This window comes from Rhinatrema bivittatum, chromosome 17 (assembly GCF_901001135.1).
Source record: "Rhinatrema bivittatum chromosome 17, aRhiBiv1.1, whole genome shotgun sequence".
NCBI classification, from domain to species: domain Eukaryota; kingdom Metazoa; phylum Chordata; class Amphibia; order Gymnophiona; family Rhinatrematidae; genus Rhinatrema; species Rhinatrema bivittatum.
The window spans coordinates 60,219,406-60,237,416 of record NC_042631.1 but is presented as its reverse complement, the minus strand read 5'-3'; the positions used below and the strand labels follow the sequence as shown (position 1 = coordinate 60,237,416).

The 18,011-nt window shown below is 45.1% G+C and overlaps 1 protein-coding gene across 1 annotated transcript in view; it reads right to left on the bottom strand.

Moving 5' to 3' along the window:
* The window catches only part of LOC115079138 (sodium/hydrogen exchanger 10-like), a 947,289-nt gene that overhangs the window by 687,218 nt on the left and 242,060 nt on the right, over positions 1–18,011 (bottom strand). Inside the window, exon 6 of the mRNA XM_029582257.1 lies at positions 10,409–10,590. Within this exon, the coding sequence (XP_029438117.1) occupies positions 10,409–10,590 (182 nt within the window). The remainder of the gene's footprint in view (positions 1–10,408; positions 10,591–18,011) is intronic.

The window sequence follows — 18,011 nt, the reverse complement described above, 5'->3', positions numbered from 1 at the left end:
CAAGGCCTGGATGAACAGGCACATCATTCGAGGACAGAGGTCAATCCCACCTAGGGACACAAGGCGTGGATGAACAGGCACAGCAATGTGGTCAAACACCAGTAGGAACACAAGGCCTGGATGAACAGGCACAGCAACGGAGGTCAAACACCAGTAGGAACACAAGGCCTGGATGAACAGGCACAGCAGTCGAGGACAGAGGTCAATCTCCCCTAGGGACACAAGGCCTGGATGAACAGGCACAGCAATGGAGGTCAAACACCAGTAGGAACACAAGGCCTGGATGAACAGGCACATCATTCGAGGACAGAGGTCAATCCCACCTAGGGACACAAGGCTTGGATGAACAGGGATAGTAATTTTTTTTATTTTAATTTATTTCTATTCTTATTTTAAAACGTTTCCAGCACTTCATACTTGATTACACTCAGGTACTGTAGGTATTTCCCTATCCCCAGAGTAACACAAGGCTTGGATGAACAGGCACAGCAGTCGAGGACAGAGGTCAATCCCACCTAGGGACACAAGGCCTGGATGAACAGGCACAGCAGTCGAGGACAGAGGTCAATCCCACCTAGGGACATAAGGCCTGGATGAACAGGCACAGCAATTGAGTTAAAACACTTGTGGGAACACAAGGCCTGGATGAACAGGCACAGCAGTCGAGGACAGAGGTCAATCCCACCTACGGACACAAGGCCTGGATGAACAGGCACAGCAATGGAGGTCAAACACCAGTAGGAACACAAGGCCTGGATGAACAGGCACAGCAATTGAGTTAAAACACCTGTAGGAACACAAGGCCTGGATGAACAGGCACATCATTCGAGGACAGAGGTCAATCCCACCTAGGGACACAAGGCTTGGATGAACAGGCACAGCAATTGAGTTAAAACACCAGTAGGAACACAAGGCCTGGATGAACAGGCACAGCAGTCGAGGACAGAGGTCAATCCCACCTAGGGACACAAGGCCTGGATGAACAGGCACAGCAATTGAGTTAAAACACCAGTAGGAACACAAGGCCTGGATGAACAGGCACAGCAGTCGAGGACAGAGGTCAATCCCACCTAGGGACCCAAGGCCTGGATGAACAGGCACAGCAGTCGAGGACAGAGGTCAATCCCACCTAGGGACACAAGGCCTGGATGAACAGGCACAGCAATTGAGTTAAAACACTTGTGGGAACACAAGGCCTGGATGAACAGGCACAGCAGTCGAGGACAGAGGTCAATCCCACCTACGGACACAAGGCCTGGATGAACAGGCACAGCAATGGAGGTCAAACACCAGTAGGAACACAAGGCCTGGATGAACAGGCACAGCAATTGAGTTAAAACACCTGTAGGAACACAAGGCCTGGATGAACAGGCACATCATTCGAGGACAGAGGTCAATCCCACCTAGGGACACAAGGCCTGGATGAACAGGCACAGCAATTGAGTTAAAACACCAGTAGGAACACAAGGCCTGGATGAACAGGCACAGCAGTCGAGGACAGAGGTCAATCCCACCTAGGGACACAAGGCCTGGATCAACAGGCACAGCAATTGAGTTAAAACACCAGTAGGAACACAAGGCCTGGATGAACAGGCACAGCAGTCGAGGACAGAGGTCAATCCCACCTAGAGACACAAGGCCTGGATAAACAGGCACAGCAGTCGAGGACAGAGGTCAATCCCACCTAGGGACACAAGGTCTAGATGAACAGTCGCAGCAATGGAGGTCAAACACCGGTAGGAACACAAGGCCTGCACAGTAGACGGTCAGGCACAGCGATTCATGTCAAGAACATGTGCTGCAGTTTATTATCTGGAGCATAGGAGGCAATTAGAGCTGCTGCAAGGCTTTGAATAGCTTTCATTCGTCTTGCCATTCACAGGGAAAATTTGGAAAGCCAAGCAAAGGCAGGTTTACTTTCAAAAACACTAGCATTTCCATAAACTCTGGTGCCAGCCTTGAGCGGTGAGGGCTCATGATATCCCCTGTCATTGAAAAGACACGTTCACTGGGCACACTGGTTGGTGGACATTTATTTTATTTATTTATTTAGGGTTTTTATATAACGATTTTCTTGATACAGATCAAATCAACTCGGTTTACATAGAACGATAGTACATTAACAATAACTAGTCAAACCTCAAAAGAGGAGACAGATTGGGAGCAGAAGGTAAAAAGTTACATTATAACAAAGGTGAATAACTTGGAATTGGAAATGAAGAGAAAGATAATCAAAGTAGAGAGATATAACAGAGAGAAGGGGCTTGGAGCCAACCTCAGGAGAATAACTCAAGCATTAAAACATGATTATATGACATTCTGCTAGTTAATGAAGTAATATGAGATGATTGAAGCACAGCTGATTGGATAATATCTTAGTAGAATATAGTCTAGGAGACAGGAAAGGCTCTACCAAAAAGCCAAGTCTTCAGTTTCTTTTTAAAATTTATGAGGCAGGTTTCCTGTCGGAGGTCTGGGGGTAGTGTATTCCAAATGGTGGGGCCTGTTGTTGAAAAAGCCCGGTCCCTGATTGTTAATCTTTGTACCATTTTGATTGAGGGAACATGAAGGGAACCCTTATAGGCATCTCTCAAAGGTCTAGCTGAAGAGTGTAATTTGAGAGGGTGTAGTAGGTCTAGGGGAGTCTGGTGGTGGATGTTTTTATGGATGATGGTGAGAGACATGACAGATATCGTTCAGCCACTTTGGCTAGGTGTGGCCAGACAGTGGACTTGTGTGCCCAATATGCCAGCGGATCTGTCTGCATGTTCTCTATCGGCTCTGAGAGATATCGTGTCACTGACAGCTGTGCTGCTGTCTCCTCCTGTGCTTGGTAGGGCTCAGAGTCACTCAATCCAGCTACTTTCTCTCTCGCCCGTTGCACAACTGATGAATCTTTATGGCCAACATGCCTTGGGCGTTCTGACGTGGAGGAGGAGGTACTAACTGTCACTGACACAGGGCTCCTCCTGCCTGGGCTAGCAGCACAACTCTGTGACGTGCCAGCTGTTTCCAACTCTGCTTCAAGCCTAATCTGACTCTGTTTCCGCCTATGGCGCTCCTGTTCACGGACCTTACCTAACAGCAGATCCTTCACATATGAAAGACAATTCGTCTGTAGGGCGAGTTTACCTTTCACACGGGGATCACAGACAGAGGCGAGCATGTATGTGCTGTCCTCTGTTAAAAGCCTTAATCTGTCTTTCACCTGCTGCTGCAAAACGTCCAGACACTGCAGCACCTCAGCAGTCATTCCCTCTTGCTGTTTAAAGGCCTCCAAATGGTCATCCAGGAATTTAACTATAGGGATGATGTCAGCCAAGGTGGCACTTCTGGAACTCAGCTCCTCCATGACATCCTTGAAGGGCTGCAGGATTTTTACCAGCTGACTCATGACTAACCAATCGCGATGCCCTAGGGAATTCAGCACACCTATGTCCATTCTACCAGAAAGTTCATGAAGGGGTGTCTGCAGCTCCAGTAACCTCTCCAGCATCATAAAGGTGGCATTCCACCGGGTGGCAATGTCTTGAATGAGACGCTTCTGAGGCATATCCAAATCAGTCTGCTTTTGTCGGAGAACCTGCCCCGCCTTGACACTTCTGTGGAAGTGTGCTGCTATGTTCCTGCACTTCTGTATTAACCTACGCAGGTATTCATTCTCCTTGTCATTGGGCTCCAAGCCCAGAGCTGACTTCACTACCAGATGCAGAGTGTGTGCAAAACATTGGATGTTCTTAAACCGCCCATCGCTTATTGCCTTAACCATGTTTGCACTGTTGTCTGTGAAAAAAAACCCTGCCCGCGTTTTCCTGTCTCGCTGGTGCAGTTGCCAGCCCTCCAGCATCTTTCTGATGCATGCTAGAATATTGGCAGCGTTATGGGCCTGGTCCGTCAGGTGGGTGTGCAGTAAAGCCCACCTCCACCCTGATACTTCTTCAGTAATAGAGCTGCTGGCTGCCCCTGCCTCTGCCATGTCCCACCAGTGTGCTGTCAGAAAGAGGTAAGAGTGTGCAGCATTCATGGCGGTCCAGATATCGCAGGTGAAATGCACTCTTCCGTCTGCCTTACCTAGCAGTGTTGCAAGCGACTGCGACACTGCTTGTACAGGCTGGGGATGACCTTTCTACTAAATGTGGTTCTGGAGGGGACTTTGTAATTTGGAAGTACGACCTTCAAAAAACGCTTGAAACCCACATTCTCCACTAACTGCAAGGGCTGGTCATCAAGGGCAATCATTTCCCCAATGCTCCTGGTTACAACGTTTGAGGCTGCCTGCCTCCTACCCCGGGATAGCGTTACCGCACTCCACCCCATTTCCTCCATGGTGGATTGTCGCTTCTGCTACATCACTGGGTTGCTGGCCTGCCGCCTGACTGCTAGAAGGGTATGAGGGCGTGGGCTGACTCTGCTGCTGTCCTACCACTGCACACTACTTGAAAGGGGTCCCCCGACTGAAACTGCCACCATCCCCAGATGGCAGTAATCTTGTTGGGTGTTGCCTCTTAATATGATGGTTCATGCCAAAATTTGATAGATGTCCCATTTGCTTGCCTCTGCTAATATCCCTGGCACAGTAATTACACCGAGCATAACGCGGGTCTTCTGTCGCTTTAAAATGTTTCCAGATCGGAGATTTCTTTTCTGATCCTCCTCTCTTTACCACCTTGGGGGTGGATGCTGGCACTGGAGTTGAGGTACTAGTGGGTGGTGCACCCTGAGAAGCAATGCCAGCGGGGGCACCAGTCTTCACCCTCTGTCTCCCTTCTGACAGCTCTTCCTCCTCCTCGATATCACTGTAATCTCTCCCCTGCTGCACAATTCTGGAGGTGGAGGTGGAGGTGGAGGCTAAGACAGGACTACTTCTTCCGTTTCTGATGAGAATCCCACCCAAGAAGCTAACAGTGCCAGCGCTACCTTGTGACCGCTAAGTCTTAGTTGAGACTTCTTTCCCCCGGCTGCTCTTGGGTGTCTAAATTTTGTCGGGCTTGACTCTGCCTCCCCTTCCCTCTCCTCCAAAACTACAGGGCCAGAAACAAGTGGTGGCGATGGGGAAGTATCATGGGCCGATTTTGTTTTTTTTGCCATGGAACTGCTATCCCCTACAAAGAGTTTAGATTGCGACAGTTGCCTTTTTAGCTGTACTGGTGGTGTTGCACTTGTGACTTTTGCGGTGCCTCCACTGCCAGTCCCAATAAGTCGATTGCATCTCTCTTTCCCTGACATTGTGGATGATTTTATGTGGTAACAGTGCCCACTGTCTCACAATAATAATGTTCAGTCTGTTTAAAATTCCCAAATGAACAGACCCACTGAAGAACAATGTTCAATCTGTTTAAAATACCAAAGGGGTAGATTTTCAGAGCCCTGCTCGCCTAAATCCGCCCAAAACCGGGCGGATTTAGGCGAGCAGGGCCCTGCGCGCCGGGAAGCCTATTTTACATAGGCCTCCCGGCGCGCGCAGAGCCCCGGGACTCGCGTAAGTCCCGGGGTTCTCGGAGGGGGGCGTGTCGGGGGTGTGTCGGGGGGCGGGCCCGGTCGTCGCGGCGTTTCGGGGGCGTGTCGGCCGCGTTTTGGGGGCGGGTACGGGGCGTGGCTATGGCCCGGGGGCGTGGCCGCGCCCTCCGTCCCCGCCCCCAGGTCGCGGCCCGGCGCGCAGCAGGCCCGCTGGCGCGCGGGGATTTACGTCTCCCTCCGGGAGGCGTAAATCCCCCGACAACGGTAAGGGGGGGGTGTAGACAGGGCCGGGTGGGTGGGTTAGGTAGGGGAAGGGAGGGTAAGGTGAGGGGAGGGCAAAGGAAAGTTCCCTCCGAGGCCGCTCCGATTTCGGAGCGGCCTTGGAGGGAACGGGGGGAGGCAGCGCGGCTCGGCGCGCGCAGGCTATACAAAATCGATAGCCTTGCGCGCGCCGATCCAGGATTTTAGTGGATACGCGCGGCTCCGCGCGTATCTACTAAAATCCAGCGTACTTTTGCTTGAGTCTGATGCGCAAGCAAAAGTAGGCAGATCGCGCTTCTTTTAAAATCTACCCCAAAATGAACAGACCCACTCAAGAACAATGTTCAGTCTGTTTAAAATACCAAAATGAACAGACCCACTCAAGAACAATGTTCAGTCTGTTTAAAATACCAAAATGAACAGGCTGACTCAATAACAATGTTCAGTCTGTTTAAAATACTAAAATGAACAGACTCACTCTCAATAACAATGTTGTTCAGTCTGTTAAGAATGCCCACTGCCCACTGTCTCACTGCCTGCCAGCCAGTGCACTTATGTGTGGGCAGTGTACACACAAGTAGCTTGCTTGCAAGCAGAAAAAAGGCTGAGTACTCCGGCCCAGGCACTTCCCAGCACAGACCCACTCAAGAACAATGTTCACTGTCTGTTTAAAAATACCAAAATGAATAGAGTCACTCAATAACAATGTTCAGTCTGTTTAAAATTCCCAAATGAACAGACTCACTCAATAACAATGTTCTTAAGTCTGTTTAAAAATACCAAAATGAACAGACCCACTCAAGAACAATGTTCTGTCTGTTTAAAATGCCCAAATGAACAGACCCACTCAAGAAAAATGTTCAGTCTGTTTAAAATACCAAAATGAACAGACTCACTCAATAACAATGTTCAGTCTGTTTAAAATTCCCAAATGAACAGACCCACTCAAGAACAATGTTCTGTCTGTTTAAAATTCCCAAATGAACAGACTCACTCAATAACAATGTTCTTAAGTCTGTTTAAAAATACCAAAATGAACAGACCCACTCAAGAACAATGTTCAGTCTGTTTAAAATACCAAAATGAACAGACCCACTCAAGAACAATGTTCAGTCTGTTTAAAATACCAAAATGAACAGACTCACTCAAGAACAATGTTCAGTCTGTTTAAAATACTAAAATGAACAGACTCACTCTCAATAACAATGTTGTTCAGTCTGTTAAGAATGCCCACTGCCCACTGTCTCACTGCCTGCCTGCCAGTGCACTCATGTGTGTGCAGTGCACACACAAGTAGCTTGCTTGTAAGCAGAAAAGAGGCTGAGTACTCCGGCCCGGGGACTTCCCAGCACAGACCCACTCAAGAACAATGTTCACTGTCTGTTTAAAAATACCAAAATGAACAGACTCACTCATGAACAATGTTCAGTCTGTTTAAAAATACCAAAATGAACAGACTCACTCAAGAACAATGTTCAGTCTGTTTAAAATACCAAAATGAACAGACTGACTCAAGAACAATGTTCAGTCTGTTTAAAATACCAAAATGAACAGACTCACTCAAGAACAATGTTCAGTCTGTTTAAAATACTAAAATGAACAGACTCACTCTCAATAACAATGTTGTTCAGTCTGTTAAGAATGCCCACTGCCTACTGTCTCACTGCCTGCCTGCCATTGCACTCATGTGTGTGCAGTGCACACACAAGTAGCTTGCTTGTAAGCAGAAAAGAGGCTGAGTACTTTTCTGGCACTTCCCAGCACAGACCCACTCAAGAACAATGTTCACTGTCTGTTTAAAAATACCAAAATGAACAGACTCACTCAATAACAATGTTCAGTCTGTTTAAAATTCCCAAATGAACAGACTGACTCAATAACAATGTTCAGTCTGTTTAAAATACCAAAATGAACAGACCCACTCAAGAACAATGTTCTGTCTGTTTAAAATGCCCAAATGAACAGACCCAGTCTGTTAAAAATGCCCACTGCACTGACAGACTAAGTAATTGGAATTTAATAAAGCAGGAATGTTTTTCACTCCAGAAACATGGATGACATTGAAAATATTAATATCTCTCTCCAAGCCAGCCCAACACCCTCAATGGTAAAGTGTCACTGGTCAGTGCTAGCTGATTAGACCACTAGACTGCTTGAAAGAAACAGGAATAGGAATACTAGTGACTGTAGTTGACCCCTGCCACTAATGCAAGACCAGGAATATTTTTCTTTCCTTTGCTAGCCTAACACAGAATCTGTTCTGTGTTGTCTATCAAATCTGGTTCTGCTTCTGGTTCTGGTTCTGCTTCTGCTTCTATTTCTGCTTGCCTGCCTGCCTCAGCCTGCCACCCAGCCCACCTCCCCACAGAATCGCTGGAAATGCGCGTGAGTCCTCGTGCTGCTGCTTATATACTGCTGGCTCGTCATTAAATCCTCAGAGTCTCTGAAAACGTGAACGCAGATTTGCTGCGTTCCGGTATCCATGCCGACCTGTCCGTCCCTTTCCTGTCACTGCGACTCACAGGAAAGGGTCAGACAGGTTGGCATGGTTACCGCAGGGGCACTGCCATTTTGTGCTAATTCGGGCATCCGAGCTCGCAGCTAATGGCGGCGAGAAAAGCGCGCGCCTCGCGGTTCAACGTATTCAACATAGTTTCGTTGAATAAGTTGGAAGTCGCAATGCGTTGCGCATTATCACTTTTTTAAGTTGGAAAAAAAAATAAGTTGCGGATTGCAAATACGTTCAAAACGAATGCACACCTCTACCCAGAGCAGACTGGCCCGCTGTGCAAGCGAGCTGCACATTACGGCACGCATCCCAAGGGCGGAGACTTCAAAGACACGCTTGAGGAAACCCTCCAGTTTGCGATACTGCGTATCCCGCAGGGCCGTGCCGCCCGTGACCGGGATGGTCGTCCTTTTAGTCACCGCTGAAACCGCTGAATCCACCTTGGGGACCCTGATGAGATCCAAAAAAATCCTCCGACAGCGGGTACAGCTTCTCCATGGCATGGGTGACCTTCAAGGACGCTTCGGGAGTGTCCCACTCCCTGGTGAGGAGCAGAAGGAAAGACTCATGTATGGGGAAGGCCTTCGCCCTAGGTCGGAGAGTGGCAAGAACTGGGTCCCCTTTTTGCGATGATGTCGCGACGGCTGGAGCCACTGGGGCCGGAGGGTCCGGCGGTGGATCAAGGTCCAGCTCCTGAATGATATGATGAATGAGCTCATCTAGCTCTTCCTTCTGAAAGATCCGCAAGGCACGTGGATCGTCCCCATCCGTCTGTCCGTCCGCATGTGCTTCCGGGGGGTCTGGGGGGTCATCCCCTGCTGGTGAAGCCACCCCCGTGGTACGCCGGGGTGGCTAGGAAGTGACCCCCGGGCCAGAAGCAAGCAGGTCCTGCGAGCCAGGAGGTAGAACAGAAATCCTAGGGACCTTGGGGGGAGGGGGCCCCGAGGGAGACCCCCCCGGGCCCCCCTGTCCCTGCAAATACGCATTGTGCATCAACAATATGAATTCCGGGGAGAAAAACGACGAGCTGGTTGGAGTCCCTGAAGAGGAACCTTCCTGGAGGCCCCGGTCGGGCAAAATCCCCTCCGGGGGCAGATTCGGGAGAGAAGTCTCCCGGTACATCCCTTCTCCTTCTGAAGGCATGGACACCTCGCGATGCACCTCTAAAATGGCCGTCGTTCCCACCAGTGGCGGCGACGTGGCCGGCCCGCGCCACCCGGGCTGCAGAGAGGGGAGGTCCGAAAACGCGTCGGGAGACTGCGAGGTGCCTTCCCCTTCGGGCCCCCCCCCGGCGACTAGGGACCTCCTCCGGCGGGTTGTGCAGGCCGTTCTGGGCCCCCCCGCGGCACTCTTCCGCTCCTCAGGCCCCCCCCCCCCGAGGCGTCTCTTCACCCGGCGATCTCATGCCGCGGCCGTCGAGGTGTGAGGCCTGCGGCGAGCCGAGGGCTCAATTTTCATGAGAGGGGGTGTGTCAGCTGATCAAAAGGGAGTAGGATTCATATCCCTGAACACCGGAGTTGCAGAGAAGAGTGCTACAAGTTGTCCAGTGTAGTAACACAAATGATCCTGGAGAAGCCAGAGGGTACCCCAGGGAGAATTCTCTTTCTTTGTGAAGGGCAGAGTGCCCTGGAAATGAAAATCCTGGAATAATTTTATTGGACTAATGTACTATGTCTGTGACTGACAGTCACAAATGTATTACATTAGTCCAATAAAATGTTATCACTTACAACTTGTTTGTTGACCCTTAATGCCTCTAAAAGCCTAAAATGGAAAACTAGGACTTGGCAAGTTTGCCTATTTGATTATGTCCATACAGGAAAACAGTGTGTCAAATTGTATCATAGTAGAAGAAAGAACAGCATTTTCCAAAGTAGTCATACATAATATTTATAGCTGAAGAGTTTAATTTTTTAGTTTTAGTTTAGTTTATTCAGTTCTCTTGATATATCGTCTTTCTTCATTCAACCACAGCCCTGAATAATTCAAACACTAGAATCACAATAGAAAAACACACCTGTAAATTACTTTACCACTAACTTTGGAATATTCTTCAATGAATCAATATTAATCTGACCTTTTTAGAATATAAAGCAACAGATCAAATAATTAAAATATGCATGACAAACTATACAATAGACTGCTCTAAAAACAACATGTAAATAAAGTAAAACTACTCACATTCTTAATTGTAGTTTTATAAGGGTCTTCAATCATAACTGCATTTTCTACCATATTCCAGTCTGCTACTGCCAAAAATCTGTCTAACTTCAACATGGATAATGTGTTGATCTCACTTTCTTGTATATGCTGAACAGCACTGTACATTGCCATACGCTTTGAAGATGAAATATCACTCAGACCTACCAAAAAGAAAGATGAGTTTTAATGCTCAATGGAAGACTAGAGATAAAAAAAAGTTTGATAGGAAAATAAAGAGAACAAGTAGCATGAATCTATGCAGAAAGCATCTGAATTTCTAATAATACTGTAAGGTGCCTGGAGAACCAACAGAAAAGTTAGTCTAAAAATTTAAAAAAAATTATTACTTTAAGTAAATGTATAACTTCTATGAGAAAAGGTTATTTATCTACTTAAAATTAATATACTCAAGAAAATTAATCTCCATAAAATTATAATTGTTGCATAAATTAAACTTATGTAGAATTCATGGACATTTTCATATATGCTACTCGCTCTAAGCTATGCCATACTTTGAACCCCATAAGAACATAAGAACATGCCATACTGGGTCAGACCAAGGGTCCATCAAGCCCAGCATCCTGTTTCCAACAGTGGCCAATCCAGGCCATAAGAACCTGGCAAGTACCCAAAAACTAAGTCTATTCCATGTTACCATTGCTAGTAATAGCAGTGGCTATTTTCTAAGTCTACTTACGTAATAGCAGGTTATGGACTTCTCCAAGAACTTATCCAATCCTTTTTTAAACACAGCTATACTAACTGCACTAACCACATCCTCTGGCAACAAATTCCAGAGTTTAATTGTGCGTTGAGTAAAACAGAACTTTCTCCGATTAGTCTTAAATGTGCCAATTGCTAACTTCATGGAGTGCCCCCTAGTCTTTCTATTATCCGAAAGAGTAAATAACCGATTCACATCTACCCGTTCTAGACCTCTCATGATTTTAAAAACCTCTATCATATCCCCCCTCAGCTGACTCTTCTCCAAGCTGAAAAGTCCTAACCTCTTTAGTCTTTCCTCATAGGGGAGCTATTCCATTCCCCTTATCATTTTGGTAGCCCTTCTCTATACCTTCTCCATCGCAATTATATCTTTTTTGAAATGTGGCGACCAGAATTGTACACAGTATTCAAGGTGTGGTCTCACCATGGAACAATACAGAGGCATTATGACATTTTACGTTTTATTCACCATTCCCTTTCTAATAATTCACAACATTCAGTTTGCTTTTTTGACTGCTGCAGCACACTGAACTGACAATTTCAATGTATTATCCACTATGATGCATAGATCTCTTTCTTGGGTTGTAGCACCTAATATGGACCCTAACATTGTGTAACTATAGCATGGGTTATTTTTCCCTATATGCATCACCTTGCACTTAGCCACATTAAATTTCATCTGCCATTTTGATGCCCAATTTTCCAGTCTCACAAGGTCTTCCTGCAATTTATCACAATCTGCTTGTCATTTAACTACTCTGAACAATTTTCTATCATCTGCAAATTTGATTACCTCACTCGTTGTATTTTTTTCCAGATCATTTATAAATATATTGAAAAGTAAGGGTCCCAATACAGATCCCAGAGGCACTCCACTGCCCACTACCTTCCACTGAGAAAATTGTCCATTTAATCCTACTCTCCTACTGTTTCCTGTCTTTTATTTTATTTATTTATATATATATATTTTTTTTTTTATATACCGAGGTTCTTGTATGGAATACAAATCACTCCGGTTTACATAAAACAGTGAAACGCCCCAAAAAGGGGGGCGTTACATAGAACAATAGAACAAAGTACAAATTGAACATAGTATAGTTACAAGAAACATTTGAACCCAGTATCATAGTACAGTTACAAAGAAAACAATTGAGCACAGTATCTTTAATAGGGGAACAAGGGACAGGTCAACGTGAATGACTATGGAATATATAGTATGCGAGTACAAAAACTTGAATAAATCACTCCGAGCTGAAATCTGTTATAGGCATTAGTCCCAGGAACTGCCTAAAAGTGATTTCAAATTATAAAAAGGGGAGGGGAAGTATATTGTGTAGAAAAAGGGCGGGGAGAGATCCTTTAGGAGAGGGGGCAAGGGACAGAAGATGAGAATAGTGATATAACGTAGTCCTATGACCTGATAGATAACATTTAGATGAATTGAGTGGAAGACTGACCAGGAGCAGTGACCGATCGAGAGAGTCAGTATAAGAAAACTCAACGAGGTAGCCCATGATTGAGTTTATCATAGCATCTAGGCAGCATTGAGTGTCTGGGAAGGCTTGGCGGAAGAGCCAGGTTTTTAGCTTTTTTTTGAACTCCTGATGACTTGGTTCAAGTCGTAGATCTGGGGGGAGCACGTTCCATTGGTGGGGGCCTGCTGAAGATAGTGCTCATTTCCTTAGTGATGTTTTTGCAGATGGGGCATACAGTGTGCCTTTGTATGTGCTTCTGATGGGTCTGGAAGATGTATGAGGTTGAAGTTGTGTACTTAACATGATGGGAGCGAGGTTGTGTGTCACTTTGTGAACGATTGTGAGAACTTTAAAGAGGATCCTGTGTTTGATGGGAAGCCAGTGAAGGTTACGGAGGATTGGAGTGATATGTTCTCTTTTGTTGGAGTTTGTGAGGATTCTGGCGGCAGCGTTCTGAACCATCTGTAGGGGTTTGATAGTATTTGTGGGGAGTCCGAGTAGAAGGGAGTTGCAATAATCGATCTTAGATAGTATGATGGATTGAAGTACTAGCCGGAAGTAATTGAAGAGAAGGAGGGGTTTTAGCTTTCTGAGGACTTGCAGTTTGTAAAAGCAGTCCTTTGTGGTAGTGTTTATAAACTTTTTTTAGGTTTAGATTGTTGTCCAGCCAGGCTCCTAGATCCCTGACGTCAGGTGAGAGATTGATGTTTAAGCTTGTTGATTGAGAAGAGCTTGATGAGATGGTGGGGGGGGGGGGGGGGGGAGTCATGGTATATAATGAGCATTTCCATTTTATTGGCGTTCAGAACTAAGTTGAGGCTGGAGAGTAGGTCTTTAATTGGCTGAAGGCAGTGATTCCAATAGGTAATAGTTTTTTAAAGGGATTCTGTGATCGGGATAAGGATTTGTATGTCATCCGCATAGAGGTAATGGGTGAGCTTAAGGTTTGTGAGTAGGTGGCAGAGAGGGAGGAGGTAGATATTGAAGAGGGTGGGTGAAAGTGAAGATCCTTGGGGGACTCCTTGGTCTGTAAGGACTGGATGAGATTCCTTGTTGTTTATTCTGACTTTATAGAACCTGTTGCTCAGGAAGGACTGAAACCAACTGAGAGCTGAGCCTTTGATGCCTATGTTGGCTAGTTGGTCTATAAGTATTGTGTGTTTTACCATGTCAAAAGCTACAGACAAATCTAAAAGAACAAGCAGGTAGGATTGTTTTTTCTCCAGGTTTATGAGGATGGTGTCCGTGAGTGATAGTAGGAGAGATTCGGTGTTTAGGGATTTGCGAAAGCCATACTGAGCCGGAGAGAGAATGTTATGATCTTCCAGATATTCTGACAGTTGCTTGTTGACAATTGTTTCCATCAGTTTGGCAATGAGAGGTAAGTTTGCGATTGGTCGGAAGTTAGCTGGATCCGATGGAGAGGCGTTTGGTTTTTTTAGCAGAGGTTTGAGGATTGCCAATTTTAACTGGTTAGGTACTAAGCCTTGAGATAGGATGTATTAATAATTTCAGAAATTGGTTTTGAGATGGTGTTCGGGATGGCAATGAGCAGGTTTGTCGGAAATGGGTCTGATGGGTGGGAGTATGGTTTGAGTTTCTTGAGGGTATTTTCTATCTCAAGAGAAGAGGTGGGCTCAAATGACTCGAGACTAGAGTTTTGTTGAGGCAGGGTTATGAGATGGTTTATTGGGGGGAGACTGTTGGTTGTGAGAGAATAGGTAAGGTTGAAGATTTTTGTCTTGAAATAATTGGCGAGTTTGATGGCTTTTAGCCAGTTCGCAATCCACAAAAGGACATCGCCACCTATCCCATGACTTTTTACTTTTCCTAGAAGCCTCTCATGAGGAACTTTGTCAAACACCTTCTGAAAATCCAAATATACTACATCTACCGGTTCACCTTTATCCACATATTTATTAACTCCTTCAAAAAAGTGAAGCAGATTTGTGAGGCAAGACTTGCCTTGGGTAAAGCCATGCTGACTCTGTTCAATTTAACTATGTCTTTCTATATGTTCTGTGATTTTGATGTTTAGAACACTTTCCACTATTTTTCATGGCACTGAAGTCAGGCTAACCAGTCTGTAGTTTCCAGGATCGACCCTGGAGTCCTTTTTAAATATTGGGGTTACATTAGCTATCCTCCAGTCTTCAGGTACAATGGATAATTTTAATGATAGGTTACAAATTTTTACTAATAGCTCTGAAATTTCATTTTTTAGTTTCTTCAGAACTCTGGGGTATATACCATCCGGTCCTGGTGATTTACGGCTCTTCAGTTTGTCAATCAGGTCTACCTCATCTTCTAGGTTCACCTTGATTTGATTCAGTCCATCTGAATCATTACCCATGAAAACCTTCTCCAGTACGGGTACCTCCTCAACATCCTCTTCAGTAAACACTGAAGCAAAGAAATCATTTAATCTTTCCGCAATGGCCTTATCTTCTCTAAGTGCCCCTTTAACCCCTCGATCATCTAACGGTCCTACTGACTCCCTCACAGGCTTTCTGTTTCGGATATATTTTAAAAAGTTTTTACTGTGAGTTTTTGCTTCTACAGCCAATTTCTTTTCAAATTCTCTCTTAGCCTGTCTTATCAATGTCTTATATTGATAAGAGGTAGTGTGATTGGGTTTGAATAGGGACCAACATTTGTTAATCAAGAGAGCAGTGAGTCACTCAGGAAAACTAAATGAAGTGTAAATCTCTAAAGGAACTGTTTTGTACTAATTTACCTTAGAAGCACATTATAAATTAGAAGGGAAGAGCTCAGTAACCCACATTCCAGAGGGAACACTGAGAGGAAAGGATCACCTTGCTGGTGGCTGAAAGGAATCAATAAGTTTTTGCTTGGGACACTGTCTTTTTTAAAAGTATTGGGGCAAAGTTAACTATCTGGGAATATTATTTAGTGTGTTTGTGCCTTTAATAGTCAGAAAGGCAGTGAATAAACAAGTTAGACTGTTTGTATTTTTAAATAGTCAGTCAATAAGGTAACTAGTAAGCAGTATGTAGTGTGTTTATTTTTAAAAGTCTGCAGAACTGAGTGTTTGTATTTAATACAAACTGAGTGTTTGTATTGAAAAAATAAACACAAACCCCCCCCCCCCCCCAAAAAAAAAAAGTAGCCAGAAGCTAGAAATAAGCTAGGAGCAGTGTATACCTAAGTAAAAAAGTTGAATAGTTCAGCTCAGTTACTCACCTTGGAAAGGTGTTGAGGTAGTGTGATTGGGTTTGAATAGGGACCAACATCTGTTAATCAAGAGAGCAGTGAGTCACTCTGGCTGACTAACTGAAGTTAGACCGTTTGTATTTCCCAACCCTCCCACCCCTCGCCCATCCACCCCTAGGTCATCCCTTAATTTATAGGCATGTGCCACTTTCACAAAAAAAAAAAAATCAACAAAAACTTATTGAGAATTCGATCAGACCCCGGTAGGCCACTACCAGACACATAGTGAATTCACTAATAAATTTAAAGGACGTTAGACACATTCCTACTCCCATAGAAACCTAAAACAGTCTAACTTCAGTTAGTCAGCCAGAGTGACTCACTGCTCTCTTGATTAACAAATGTTGGTACCTAGTCAAACCAATCACACTACCTCAACACCTTTCCAAGGTGAGTAACTGAGCTGAACTATTCAACCTTTTTACTTAGGTATACAGTGCTCCTAACTTATTTCTAACTTCTGGCTACTTTTTGGGTTTGTTTTTTTTTTAATACAAACACTCAGTTCTGCAGACTTTAAAAAATAAACACACTACCTACTGCTTACTAGCTACCTTATTGACTGACTATTTAAAAATACAAACAGTCTACAGACTACATTGATGAAATGCTTATCAAGGCATGTTAAATGGAGAATTCAAGCAGAGTGGAAGATGAAACTGATCTACAAGATGACAGCTGGACCGAGATTACTAAGGCTACTACATTCTACACCACAACTCCAATTTCTCTTGAACTGAAGAACTGGTATGCAGCCCTGGAAAAGGAGGAGGATGTCATCCCATGATGAAGAGGAACTAGGGCATGCAAACCCTAAGGTATGGGCATAGCAACCACTGCACCTAGAAAGCAGAGAGCAGTGGCTGTTGGTGACTCACTTCCGAAGTGCATGGAGGCATCCATCTGCTGACCAGACATGTTATTCCACGAAGTGTGCTGTCTGCTGAATGCCAAATTTCAAGACATTATGAAGAGATTGCTGAGAATCCTCAAGCCTACTGACCACTATCAGATGCTGATCATCCATGTTGGCATGAATAATACTATGAGGTACCACATAGATCGTATCAAAAGTAACTTCATAGCTCTGGGAGAGAAGGTAAAGCAGATAGGACACAGGTGGTATTCTCCTCAATCCTCCCAGTTAGACCCAGGAAGGGAAACTTGCCTTCTGGAGATAAATGGATGTTTGCGTAGATGGTTTGATGTGAGTGTTTTGGCTTCTTGGATCATGAGATGAAATTTCAATGATTGCTGAGCAGAGATGGGATCCACTTGTCAAAGAAGGGGCACAGCATCTTTGAACACAGAATGGCATACCTACTGAGGAGTAGGGATGTGAATCGTTTTTCTGACGGATGAAAATATACGATATTTTCTAATCTGTCAAGTATCGGGGGGTCCCCAAAAGTGATAGGAAAACTCCTCGCTTGAATATGCGAAGATTTGAGCACACACTGACTGCTACAATTAACTTCGTGATCTTTTTTTTTTTTTTTTTTTTAAATAGTGGTATTAAATGATTTACCAAACTGCATCAAGCCAAAGGTTCACCAAGCCCAGAATCCTTTTTCTAACAGTAGCCAATCACAAGTAGTTAGCAGGATCCCAAAAGAGATAGAGATTCCATGCTGCTTATCCCAGGGATAATCAGTGAATGTCCCCAAGTCCACCTAATAATAATAATGCTTTATGTTGCGAATTATTAGAAAGGGAATGGTGAATAAAATGGAAAATGTCATAATACCTCTGTAAACATGGTGAGACCACACCTTCAATACTGTGTACAATTCTGGTTGCTGCATCTCAAAAAAGATATAGTTGCAATGGAGAAGGTACAGAGAAGGGCAACCAAAATAGGGATGTGAATCGGGTGATCGATCGTCTTAACGATCGATTTTGGCTGGGGGGGGGAGGGAATCTGATTGTCATGGTTTTTGGTTTTTTTAAATCATAAAAATCGTAAATCGGGGGAGGGCGGGAAAACCGGCACCCTAAAACCCACCCCGACCTTTAAAATAAATCCCCCACCCTCCCGATGCCCCCCAAAATGTTTTAAATTAACTGGGGTCCAGCGGGGGGGGGGGGGGGTCCCTGCGCGATCTCCCGCTCTCGGGCCACGGCTGCGTTAAAAGAAATGGCGCTGG